The 13,959-nt window shown below is 36.6% G+C and overlaps 1 protein-coding gene across 1 annotated transcript in view; it reads right to left on the bottom strand.

Moving 5' to 3' along the window:
- The window catches only part of KCNJ3 (potassium inwardly rectifying channel subfamily J member 3), a 1,132,430-nt gene extending 1,119,052 nt beyond the window's left edge, over positions 1 to 13,378 (bottom strand). Inside the window, exons 1-2 of the mRNA XM_044074837.1 lie at positions 10,803 to 13,378; positions 9,028 to 9,244 (exon numbers count right to left, since the gene is read on the bottom strand). Coding sequence (XP_043930772.1) covers positions 9,028 to 9,244; positions 10,803 to 11,474 — 889 coding nt within the window. The 5' untranslated portion in view covers positions 11,475 to 13,378. The remainder of the gene's footprint in view (positions 1 to 9,027; positions 9,245 to 10,802) is intronic.
- Positions 13,379 to 13,959: the final 581 nt, after the last annotated feature.

The following is a 13,959-nucleotide window of genomic DNA, read 5'->3' as shown; positions in this document are numbered from 1 at the left end:
ATTCATCCATTTTATTAACCATGTCCCCTTCTGGATGATGACAACAAGCAGAACCAGAAAAAGGCTAGACCAGACGATCCTCTCACAGGTAACAATTTGCAGCTCACCTTGTATGATTTGCAAATATTACCAGACAATCTGAAATATCTAACCTCAGCATGGTATCCTCTCTTTGTAGTACTACATGTTTTGTGCATCTCAAGAGGCAGTTTTTTCAGAGGCATGCTACCTTAACTGGCTCCATCTTTTCTTTCCAACCAAAATGAAGAGGGGATATACTCTGACAACCTCAGAAAATGTTGTATTCCTCAATCTTCCAAGGAGACAAAACCCAGCAATTGTGAAAAAGACTCTGATTTATTTCATTTATATCTACAGTGTTATCCTTTCTGTCACTACATAAAATAATTTGCCATAAGTGAGGATGGAGTCACAGATTTACCACTAACCTGAGGGATTTGTTCTCACTTAATGCCTATTTCACCAACGCAGTCAGTGAACACACCTATAGCATCGTTATTACACTTCAGTCACCTGATTCGTCTTTTCCTTGTTAGTACAATCTCCCTGAGATACATAAACTCCTGTACTTTCAGAAGAGACAACTCTTCACATGCGAAGAACAGTCCAGCCTTTTCCCTGAAGGAACCATAACTTCTAATTTGGAAATGCTAATCTCTATTAAATTTTCCTCATGTACAATACACACCCATTCCAGTGCAGACCCGAATCACAATTATTCTATATCAATTGAACATACTGACTATAGAGACAAAAATATTGGCAACTATAACATTTCCAAACAGAACGCATTCCAAAACTTTGGCTGCAATTTAGTATCTTATCCATGAAAATCATAAATAGAAAGGAAAAAAAGGCATATGTTTTGAAGATCCTGTGACTCCCACAATCATGTCAATGAAATTCAAACACAATACTCACTTCTCAAATGCAATGAACAAATGACATAAAGCAGGAGTCCTGAAAACCAGAGTCATTCTGCCTTCCAATAAATATTGACAGCATATTAACCATGGCAATATTTAGCAAAGTCAGTAACTGTATCTTTTCCATCTTGATTTTACCTACTCCCACACATTTAAAACTCAGCATTAACTGCAAGAGTGAAACATATAAAGAAAGTAACCAAAACTCACCAGCAGCTTTTGGCACTCTCTTACTAAGGGAAGCATTTGTACCATGTTCAGAAGTTCCTCAGTGTTCCTTCTACCTAGACACAATGCCCCCAATTGAAGCCAATGTTTTTCACTCTTGTTTTAAGCAGTTACAACAAATTTCCCTCACTAACCAAGTCACTGAGAGGATTCCAGAAACTCTGTGAGGCCATATGAATGTCTTTCTCCACTACTTTCTTTAATTCTACACACATTTGTGATAAAAAAATACTGAAGCTGCTGCCTTCCTCACCTTTCAGTACTCTTCAGTCAAATATGAAGTACCTTTTTAGCACTGTATGAAAGGCATGTATCTTTAACTTGGTAGATTCCCTCAATATTCCGTTCTACCTCTGAGTCCTAGGTTTACCTTGAAAACAATTAATGACCACATTTTGGCCATAACTCATGTCCAGCATCTCAGCTACTATGATCTGGGACAGGTTTCTCTTTAATGTAATAGACCTACGCAATAAAAGAGCAAGCTCTTCTAGAGGTGGAATTTGTACACATATAACCTTGAACCATCAGTTTCAAGTTCCTGGGACCCCTGCACTATGTTTGCAATTGCATTACCTCCTCAGCTTATGTCTTTGTTATTTAATTCACCTCATTAAGTACTAAGCAGATATCTGCTCAGTATTTCTTTTTTTTTTTGCAGTGTATCCATAGCAGATGGCTTAAGATCTGATAATATAGCTACAAAGACACAGAATGGTGCTTTGCACCCAAATACACATGCAAGCAGCCTTGCATTTCTGTATGGTGTTCATTATGGACAATCCATGGCTAGAATAAGAGTAATAAGAATTCAGCATTTGGGTTCATATAATGCAAGCTGTTTTTTTCCAGTCATGATCCTCCAACCAGCCCCATCGTTCTTAGATAAATATTGAAGCTTCCCAGAAATATCCAGTCTGTACATTGTACTGTATTAAATTGCTTCCGCTCTTTGGTAGCGGTGCATATTCTAAACAGTTGCTCAGTACATAAATTCAGCTAAATGCAGCATTATGATCTTGTCATCTTTTGGAAAATGCTGGAACTGTAAGGCACACACCTTGTGCCATGTGAGTATAGCAATACTGTCACAAGCCTTTCATACAAAGTAGCAACAAGGTAATGGACAGAAAAAAGGAGATCAAGAGTAAGTGAAGCAAACATAAAAATATAGAGAGAGCAAAAACAGTGAAATCAGTCTAGTTACAGAACCAACGGTGTGTGTACAGGTAAGACTCAGTAAGTTTACCTGTTACATTTCAAACAACCACCAAACCTCTTGTTCTTCCACTTGCAGTAAGAAAAACAAAATCAGTGTTCTCTCTGGCCATTCACCTAGATTATTTTGCAAAAAGTATCCCTGATAAGAACACAAAGTTTAGTGTAGTTTTAAGAATCACAGGGCCACACAAACCCTTCCCCCATAATAAGATCACAGACTAGGACAGAGAGTAAGTATTGTAAAGTACTTGGTAAAATACAAGTTGTAAACACTCTGAATCATGCTCATGATAAATGCCTTAACTCTTGTCTGGTTTCATAAAAATACCAGTACCACTTACAGTTATTCTCAATCTCATTAATCATAATCTTATTAAATAATGGAATATCAGTGAGCATATTTTGGCTAATAATTCATTGCTCAGAGTTTGTATTTGTTGGGCACATCCCCAGCACTGTTTCTTGCACTTGTTCTTCTGTTCTGTAAGATTATAAATCTCTCACAAGTTTTTCAACATCCTATTATTGTTCTTTTTCAATTAATATCATTAACTGAATCTCTATCAAGCAGGCAACCTGTAAATCAACCTGCAGTCTGTAAATATATATGTATACATAACACATCCACATAAACCAGTGTGAAATATTGGGGGCCACAGAACTTCATATTTTTAATTCTAACACTTACATCAGCAGTTGTATTTCTTGTAATTGTATTTTTTGTTGTTGTTTGTCTGTCCAATAATCTCTGATGGCAGTTTTGTGTGTATAACACACACACACACACACATATTCATGTGTTTGACCCATTTTCTGTACTTTACCTACAATTCTTATGTTTAATAATGACAGCGGTCATCTACTGTGATATATGGCTGATTGTGCAATTATTTATTAAGCTTCTTTTCAATCTATTCATCTTGACAATTTCTGTATTTGCATCTATACTTTGAAGAAAAGTTAATGCGCTTTGCTGTCAATACTTGCAGTTGGTGATTTTCCTCTTCTGACATCAAATGCAAGTGGGCAAAACTAAATTATACTATCTCGTTCAACAGAACAGACAAATAAATAAACAGCACCTTTATCACAAAGTATGCTAACAATGATCTAATTGAAGCAAGCTACACTTACAGCCCATGTACAATCATAAATACATTTATAGATGGCAAGCAATGCCTAAGTGAAGGACATTAAGAAAATACATACATTCATATCACTTCAAACAATTCAAAGATTTCCCTGCTTGCTCACTGAAAGTTGAAAAGGTAAGTCCCCTAACTATTGCAATGTCACATGCTTCCAGCATAGTTCTAATTCTTACATGAATACTCTTTCTTACCTACAAGAACATCAGTTCCAGTGGTAGTGATGTCATTCTGAAATCACACTTAAAGCAGATAACTGCCTGCTTAAAATGCAATACTTGCTTTAAATTCTATCCACATTCTCAGTTTCATAAACCAGTAGTTCACTGTGTAATAACAATGATAAATGACTATTAGACCAGTTTAGGACAAATCTCTTTAGGGGCCACCAGATAAATGAATACGGATGACTCTAAATAACATGATTTGTAATGCCTGAACAGTAAATATATAAAAGCATATATTTTGATGACTGTACTATTTGTTAGATTCTTGTGTGAGTTGTTATCATGCATTTCAATTAAGAATAACCAACTTAATGAATAATATTGGAAAGAAAAAAATGTTGGTAGCAGTTGCTACAAATATGAATACATATATACATATATATATATATATATATATATATATATATATATATATATATATATATACAGTATGCATGTGTGCATGTGTGCATGTATGTGTGTGTAGGTGCGTGTGTGTGTGTGTGTGTGTGTGTGTGTGTGTGTGTGTGTGTGTGTGTATATACTTTTTTTCCTTTACTGGTCTCTTGTCTATTGGATGTTACATATACATCTCTCTCTCTCTCTCTCTCTCTCTATATATATATATATATATATATATATATTTATATATACATGCATGGGTGTTGCAATGTTAGTCTTTGCTCTCCATAGTGATACAATACAAACAGATATAGTAGTACACATTAACAAGGACTTAATTTCACTATTTGTTTTGCATCCTATACCATCATAGAACTATGCAGTTAAGCAGCAATATATTAATTTTCAGCAAATATAGTATCTACCTAGCTTCAAGTAAACATATTTTGACAAGATTCGTTTCAATGATGCATAACAAAGTCCTCTCAAAAATGCTTAATAATGGCCTGTACAAAATAATCAGATGTCCCCAAAAATATTTTATCATACATGTAGATGGCATATTAATAGATGTGTAATGATGTATGCACATTCGTATGCATGTAACTTAAACTGTGTCTGTTTTATTTGACCTACAGATATTAGACTGCTTAAACATGTTTTCAAGAGAAAATAACATCAAAATAGAATATAGTGAATGCAAAAATATCAGAATAAACATATGCACACACAGACACTAAAACCATAAGAAAATACAAAAAAAAATGTACACAGGCAAACATTTCCTTAAGTGAAAAAAATGTAATACAAAACCACTTTAAGCAACCAATATATTCACAAGACAATTGCTGTCATGTAAGAAAAAGATAGAAAAGACCTGCAGATAGATGTGACTGTGCTAATCTTGATCATAAATTCCTAGGAGACATCAGAGAAGTGGACTCCCAAACATATTCCTAATATCTACAATAGAGTATCTGAGAGTTGGAAAATGGAGTGGCTGTTGCAATGCCATGAGAACCAGTAGGACTTTTTGAGTCTTAAGTGCAAATAAGAAAAACAACAATCAGTTTGGGCCAAGAAGATTGTGGAAAGTTGTGAGAAGATAAGTTTACGCTATTGGCAGCAGGCTGAGAACAGGAGATTAACAATCAAGCAGTTTTCTTAAGCCACTTGTCCGGTTCTTGGGTAGAAAGGGATACTCAGAAAGTTCCATTGAATGTTGTATGTGATCAAACAGATGTTTTTTTTTTTTCTATAACTATTCCTTCACAGTTAAACTACAGTTGGGTGAGTTACTCTGGGTGTATATTCTCACAGTATTAGTAATTATTAATGTTCATTGCTATGGAAGGCAAAATACAGGCTGATTCCTGCATGTGTCAGGTAGCAATGTAGACACAGAATTTTGTGATTTTTGTGAGTAGCATTCCTGGAATATTCCTCATGGACAAAAATCATTACAATATGCAAGCAATATTATGTGAGACCTTGGGAAATCATCATCCCTAAAAATAAGAAGAATCATGTCTGATGTGAAGTGCAAGAATTATAAAACCATGCATTTCTTAAAAAAGAACAATAGCCTCTGTCATATAAGTAGTTCTTTAGAAAACATTTTGCCACACAGCTGTAAATATCAAGCATACAACCAAACATATACAAATCAGCTTGTGTTAATACATCTCTGCACTTTCACTTTTGCCTGTATAAGCAAAATTGCCAAAAAGAATGTACTTTCATAATTCAAATAAACTATCGCAAACACTTCATTTGTAAAGCAAGACCCTCTTTTCTACTTATGTAAATGCATTGGCTCTATAGTGGAAAATAAAAATTTCTTCCTTAACTGATCACAGTGTAATTAACTGACTGATAAACAAATAGGAGTGAATGAGAACAAAATAAAAAAGAATAGATGGAAAGTAAATAAGACAAAAGTCTGACAGCTATGTAGAACATTTGAAAAAGGCTTAGCATTTGTATTACAGCACTGTGTTTGGTATGACTAAGCAGTAACAAGGACTGTGGTGAGCTTTTCCCTGATTTTAAAATACAAATGTTTATACAAATCTTCATTTTCAGTCTTTCAATCAGTTTTGTGTAATTGTAGTAGAAGGTTCAATAATTTAGAGTTAACCTTTTATTGGAATATTTCATGTCATCCTCTCATTATATAGGTAGAAGTAGTTTCACAATATACATACACGTAATACTACCAAACTATAATAAGAAGGCAATGCTGTGTTATTACAGTGGGGAAGTCTAACAGTAAGGGTGAAGTCTGAGGTGCTAAATATTCTATATGGATTAAGCACACCATTACCTACTCCCAGTTATCATATGCTACCATTTACTAATGCTATTAAAGTTTTAATGTTTTGTTTTATTGAATTGTTTGAACAAGCCTGTTTTGCTCAATGAAAAATATGAAGTGCTCTGACTTCACCAATGAGATTCAGTGACAGAGCTAAAAAAAGAATAAAGGACAATGGCTCTCATTTAGGGGCACTTACTAAAATATTGTAACCAGTCACTCAGCAAATCCATAGAAAAAAAAAAAAAGAAATGTTGAAGTAATGTACATTCTGAAAAGGGGTCTGCTAAGTACAAGATTGCCAATGCTAGTTAGCTACAATTATCTCACTTCTGTCACAAACATGTAAGATGGACATAACAAAGATATGAGGCAAAAATTAGGATACCCTCAGTTAAGGGGTATCTGAGAGGTATGCCTTCTGATGAGACGGAGGAATCGGTGCTAGTCCACATAATATGGATACAAGTTTGTACTCACACTTTTGACTTTTTCCCAGTGTAGAGGTGATGATTTAAATGTGGTGTTAAATTGGATTTCTGATGCTCTGACTGACAGCATTGATGAACCTATTGCATAAAAAACTGATGCATGCAAAGCATCCTTGCATTTAATCAAGCCTCATTTAGCCACGCAAGCTTTATTGTTTCTCTCCCCATATAAGTATTGGGCATTTAAGAAAGGTCTTAAACTGTATTTATAATGCACCAGCTGGTTTGCTAAAAAGGATGATAAAATACAACTGTTCAAACCTTCAGGTAAATTTATTAAAAAAATGACCTCAGGTCCTAGTTTTCCAATGCAAATATATTATTGTTTGAATAATACAGTAGTTGACATCACTGCCTATACAATGTACTACACGATTATTAAATTATTGTATTTATTCAACTGGAGATCACTCCTTACCTTGCATGTACCCTGCAACTATTTATTTACCACAGGGAACAGAGAAGTAAGGCAGTATGATACATCTGTTACATCTCTGCTCACTTGAAAATACTTTACGCAGATTAAGTTTTAATTTCTGCCTTACAACTATCTTTTTCATGTCTGACCTTTGTTTGTATTAAAACTATGTTGAGTGCAACCCCAAGATATGTATTTTCTTTATAAATAGAAAGTATGCAATTTTCTCCCCTCATTACATTTTAGTGTACCTTACCATTTGTTAGAAAGTACACAAAGCAAATGGAAAAGAATGTTAAAAAGAAAGTGACATTGAGTAAGAAAAAACATTACAAATGCAGCCTCAACAAAGTCAAATTTACTTAATCATATCTATTGAAAATTATCTAAAATATTGCATCTAAAGTACTGAAGTAATGATACAAAAGCTATTATTACCAGTGTACTGTTTTTTTTTAAAGCTGTCAAATATTCCAACTAAATATTTAAACTCAACACATCTATAGTAATTAACAGGACTTCCCTACCAACTCCATAACACAAATCTCCAAAACTATATATTCAGAAATATATAAATTTTGCACAAATATTATCTATAAAGCAGAAACATTAATCAGGTCTGTGCCCCATGCAAACACATACACACGTGTATATATATATATATATATATATATATATATATATATGTGTGTGTGTGTGTGTGTGTGTGTGTGTGTACACACGTACATACACCATATACATGAGCATATGGGTGAGTGGCTGTGCGTTTAAGAGGGCTCCATTTCTACATGATGGCATCCATATTACAAAAAATACCATAGGGTAAACCAAGAGTTTATCAATGTTTTTAGACCAAGCAGGGCTACAGTAAACACCATAGCTTTCTTACTGATGCACGTTTGCAATAAATTAAATAAACTGGTAAGACAGTAGCTAACAAAGCTGTTGCACCATTTGCCTGCTGAATTTAAAACCAGTAGTATTAATTTAGCTTTATATATATTTACCCAACAGCACAGTCTAGACAGAAACACCAACTGGGAATAAAAGCACTTAACATCCAAAGAATGCTGACAGTTACAAAGTAACCTGCTGGCAGGCTTGCTTTGCAAGTTGCAGGTGTGCCTTACTTTGCCTATTTACATTCAGCTAGCAAGTCGGACCACACAACTAAACAAAATACATATGCATTCTACAGTTTATCAGATTTATTTCACCCTATGGGAACGTATGTTGCATGTCAAGACTCTGCAATGCAGTATGAGTAATGACTTTTTTTCTCTATTCCTTGAATTAAACAGTTTCAGTAAGTGCATTAAGCAGAACTTTGACTAAAATGCAGTTTGGTCGTTCTGTACTGCAGTCCTTCAGCAGTATGACCATGAAGTGTGTCCAAGCAATTAACACATGCCAGGTAACAATATGGTGCCAACGTTGACGTCACACTTGTCTCAGTGAAAGATTTCCAAACCTTGGTAAATTTTGGGAATATATATATAGCCTTACTCAGAAAATATTGAACACACTTTTGCAACTCATCAGATTTTATTAAACATAATTTTTAATGGGAAAAAAGCTAGCACCGTATCGATAATTCAGCATATGCAAACATTTGATAATCCTACATCAACTCGATTTTGCTCACTTACCAGTTGTTTCTACAATGCCCTCAAGGATGACAACAATCTCGAACTGCTCAGTCTGCATGGATCGCTGAGAAAGGTCATAGAAGGGGCTCTTGGCATCGATCACATGGCAAATAGTAAGCGGAGATACCAAAAAAAGTTGATCAGCTCCAGTACTGAATCCTACATCCAGTTCAAGTTGATCGAGAGGGAGAAATTCGCCCTCAGGCGTCTGCCTTGACTAGACAAGCGTGCAAAGGGAGAGAGAGACAAGAAGGAATCAGCACTTGGACCACTTTATTTGAATACACATGCAGTCACAGCAGTGCCAAGATTTTACACCATCAATCTTGCAAGACAAAAATCGAAGAACAAAAAATCATTAGGTAGCTTAATTACTTCTGAAATAATTTAATTGCATATTTTCCTTCTGCCTACCTTGTGATATATATGCACTTTTGGTATGCGTTGAAGGGTAAATTATAAACATGGTTACTAAGCATCAATACTAATTGCAGAATCAGGTGCAAAGTGTTATCGTGGGTTCTACCCTTATTTGCAGCAGAACCGCACCAGCTTGGAATTTACTCTTGGAGTGTTTTCATTTTCAGTAAACATACACACTTTATAAAGTCTTACCTCACAGATGTAACATGCAAGATATCACATACATTTTTCTGGTCGCATTTAATTTGCTTAAGACATCACATGCAGGCATGAATACAACTGTGCAAACAACAGAACCGTGTTTGTCATCTGCACGTGTCTGCATCAATGAACCTGAATAACACGTGACTTAAAGACTTGCAGGTTAGAGCATGGGAAAAAGGCCATAAATGTACCCATTCATCAATATAACCTTGAGGAAAAGAAAACTATGAGTGATACGATTGAAGCCAATAGATATAGTTGTTGAAAAGAAGCGTTGCATAATAGCCGTTAAAATAAGCAACTTGTCATACAAGCGTTTTCCTGTCTAGTGACATGGCAACGAGAAACACCCCTTGTCTCTCACATTACAGGGAATGCAAGCAGCGGCCTCTGTGTGGAGCTTAGTCCAAAATGTTTTTAGTGACAGTACTCAACAGCTCCTTGTGAAAATGAAAAAGCAGCTTTTTGAAATTTGAAAATCTGCACATGCCTTTGATTTGCATATATAATTCTATTATAAATGCAAGTACTGGATGAACTAAAATTTGCTAGGAAATTAGAAGGAAGACAAGCACAGACCTGATATGGAATATTGTAAATATATAAAAAATAAAATAAAAAATAAAATATTGCTCTTCTTTCTTGCAGTTTCACCAATAGTATTGTCAAAAAAGACCAGGCCGATATACCGTTCAGCCTCTGAACTTAAAAAAAATCATAGCAGTGGCCTTTAGAAAAGCATAGCATATATTCAAAAATAGAAGCACTTTTTTATTTTTCCTACAGAAGGCCTTATAATAGAAAACCTCATATAATAGGCAATAAGGAATCTTTGTACAACCTTAAAGTTAGTTAATAATGCATTGGCCCTTAGGCAAGCGAATCTTTATGAAGAAAACCAGTACATTTATGAGTCCCATGCCTATGTGGGTAGAAATAAATGTACTGTGCATAACTCATAGTAGTTGAAAGAATGGACAACACAGATTCTATGTTGGAAAGTTGAATAATTTCAGCAAACTTTCACCTTACTGCAACACATAAAACCTGCTGGTACTGTCTTGAATGATTTTCACCTTGCAAGGCTTGCACACCTTCAGAGTCACGTTCATTAAAACAGGTAATGTGGTGTATACTTTAGTACTAACCTTTAATAATTTGCAGCGGATCTGTGCAGAAACCATATGGCTGTTGCGGAGGTTTCCCACCCTGAACATCAGAGTGAGCTTCCCGTCCCTCATGGAGATAACTGCATGTTCACTGAACATCAGTGTCTCTGCTCTCTTCTTCGGTTGAGACATTTTAATAAACATGCACCCAATCAAAAAGGCATCTACGATCGAACCAAGTATGGACTGAAACAGGAATAATATGATCCCTTCTGGGCACTTGTCTGTAATGTACCTGTAACCATATCCAATTGTGGCTTCAGTCTCAATAAAAAACAGGAAGGCTGATGGAAAGTTATAAACATTTGCAACACACGGGGTGTAGTTTTCGTCGTGGGCTTTGTTGAGATCCCCCCTGATATAGGCGATAACCCACCACATGGATGCCATAAAGAGCCAAGCTACTGTGTATGTTAGGATGAAAATAAATAAATTCCATCGCCATTTCAAGTCTACCAGGGTGGTGAATAAATCCGAGAGGTACCGACTGGTCTCGCTGCCCAGATTTCCATGCTGAACATTACATCGCCCATTCTTGTCCACGAATCTTTGCCTCTTCTTCTTGGGAGCCTGTTGGTTAAATCCAGACCCGCTGGATGAAGTGGTCACTACCTGATAGTCGTCCCCAAATTTCCTCCGAAGAGCAGACATACTATGATGAAACTATCCAGATTAATGAACTGCTCCGCAAATAAAACGAGGATCACTAAAATCCCACCGCTTCCTTGAATCCCTAAGCTCAGTCTTTTTCTACCAATTTGATGTAAGAAAAGCACCATCCAACCCTAAGATTAGATTGTCAGTATGGCTTTTTTTTCTTTCTGTCTTTGTCTGTAGCAGCTGCCGTTAAGGTAGAAATCAAATTGGCAGCTTTAGCCAAAGTGTAACAAATACCACGCACTCTGAATGCATGCTATCCCCTTACCCGTTTGCTCGAATTATGCACATAAGCATCTCTTACACAATCTACCCTCCTTCGAAGTTGTCATGGAGGAATAAGGGTTTGCGCTGAACCCCTGCTGCCCTGTTTTATGAAGGCGAGAGTAGCCCTCCAAACCGACGACCAGGACCCTGGTTGCTTGCAAAGTCCCACTGCAGGTTACCTGAATAATGTAAATATCCCTCATTAAGGACCAATGTGGTTTTAAAAAATCAGATAACAGCTACCATTCCGCACCATTAGACTGCTGTTGCTGCAGGCAGTTGTATTTCGATTCTCAAGCAGAGGTACAAGTATCCTTGTATTATATTTCCTTTGTCATTGCCTGGTTTGTTAGCAGTGCAAAGGCGTTGCGCCTGCTGTTGGGTCCTTGGTTCTGTCCCTGCCTAAAGAAACGCACGATGAATGGCTCTTTGATGAGGAACGATCAGTATCTCCCTGATGTTAGTTCTCACAAGGGATTGGTGCCACTTAAGAGGTCGGTAGCCGATGATGATGATGGTGCTGGTATCTGTTGTGGCATGCATACGCTTCTCCCCTTTTTAGGAATACATATATGATAGTCACATTACCGACATCCGAAATCCCTTATTGCCTTTGGTCAGATTCAGCCCACTGCTCGCCCCGCCTGCCTCTGCTTCAAGTCCCTCCACCCCTGTGCCACTTTGGGCTCTACCTCTGTACTGCTCTGCAGTGCCCCCAAGGAACTCTATAGCGTTTTCCCGAATTTAGGAAGGAGCAGCGACGTGAGGACAGCAGGAAAATCCCTTGCACCGTGCAAAAGAGACTGCCAGCAACAGAAAAGCTACTGCAGGTCAATAAATGCTTAGCATCGAACATTGGTATTAATATAAAATTAGTTACATCCAACTTGGAGGCAGTCTTCTCTTCTAAGTGACACAACTGTGCCTGTCACTTCTTCCACTGATATTTGTTTGCTTTAACTCAACGGCATTATTCTGTCTTTTGCCATTCACATTTTTTCACTGTTAACTGTTTTTGCTTTGTTAGGTATCCGAGGTGTGGCTGCCATAATTTTTATTGTTAGACATCAGAACTATGTAATAAGCAAGCAGTGCTCGGCTGTCTTAGCATTTTGCAATTGAAATACAGGAGTCTTAACAGGATGGCTGGACCCAAGTCAGAGCATTGCCTTCATTTAGTTGATACTGGTCTCCTACGACATTTTATCAGCTGCAGCAGTCTCAGTGTGATGTAAGTCCCTCTCCAAGTAAGTCTGCAGACATTTTTCTATTAATGTACTGTGGGATTTTGTAGCAGTTTCTAATGACAGGAAGCAATTAAAATGAACACTCTCATTCATAGCTCTAAGTTGTCATGGTCAGAAGTAATTCAGGATTGTGGTCTCAAATCAATGATGTTGATGAAGTATTGGTAGCACTGACTTAAAATTGACAGAGTAAGAGGGCCAGTATTAAAATGCATTTTCTGAGGTAAACCAATTCGTCTGTAACACCACTAATTACAATTATTTGTTGTCTTCCAACCACCAATGTTACAGAAAAAATGACTACGTTTAGGACTGAGCAGCATTTTGAGCCACAAATCAAGGGCATCACTGAAAATCAGTGACAGTTGAGAGGTGTGCCCCCCCCCCCCCCCACACACACACACACACATACACACACTGAAATAAACAAGGGTAACAACACTCTGAGAATACAAGTTTACAGCCTATGTTTTAAAGATTTCTCTGTGAGGAAGGGCCATGAGTACATAAGTGCAAGAGGTTATTTCACATAACCTATGATAGTATTATTTAATTTGTCTTTATCTTTTGTTGACTGGTTACTCTGATTAGGCCTCTAGCCTCATTTGAAGGGAGACTCAAAGTGGTATTCTTGCTGACTAGGAGGAATTTGACTAGGGATCAAGGAACTTTCCCTACTCTTTTGGAGAACTGTTGTAATGTTTTATAGCTACCTAAGATACAACCACTCAGGGAGCCATGATTTAATGTCTCAGCGAAATGGCGGATGCTCTTTACTTCTCTTGTCATGAAGAAGTGTACTTGCATAAGTAAAGAAGTTATAACATCTGATATCTAAATATAGACATAATAATGCAATTTCTTTCTTTTACCCTCTAATTGAGATTTTATGATCCCTGTAATTGAGATTTTATGATCACCATCTGTCCACCTGTAAGTGCCTTGATGATCATTTGTGACAGAAA

This window comes from Protopterus annectens, chromosome 6.part0, assembly GCF_019279795.1.
Source record: "Protopterus annectens isolate FY-2018-M chromosome 6.part0, PAN1.0, whole genome shotgun sequence".
Classification (NCBI taxonomy): Eukaryota; Metazoa; Chordata; order Ceratodontiformes; family Protopteridae; genus Protopterus; species Protopterus annectens.
The sequence above is the reverse complement of the archived record's forward strand: the minus strand, read 5'-3'. Positions and strand labels throughout refer to the sequence as shown.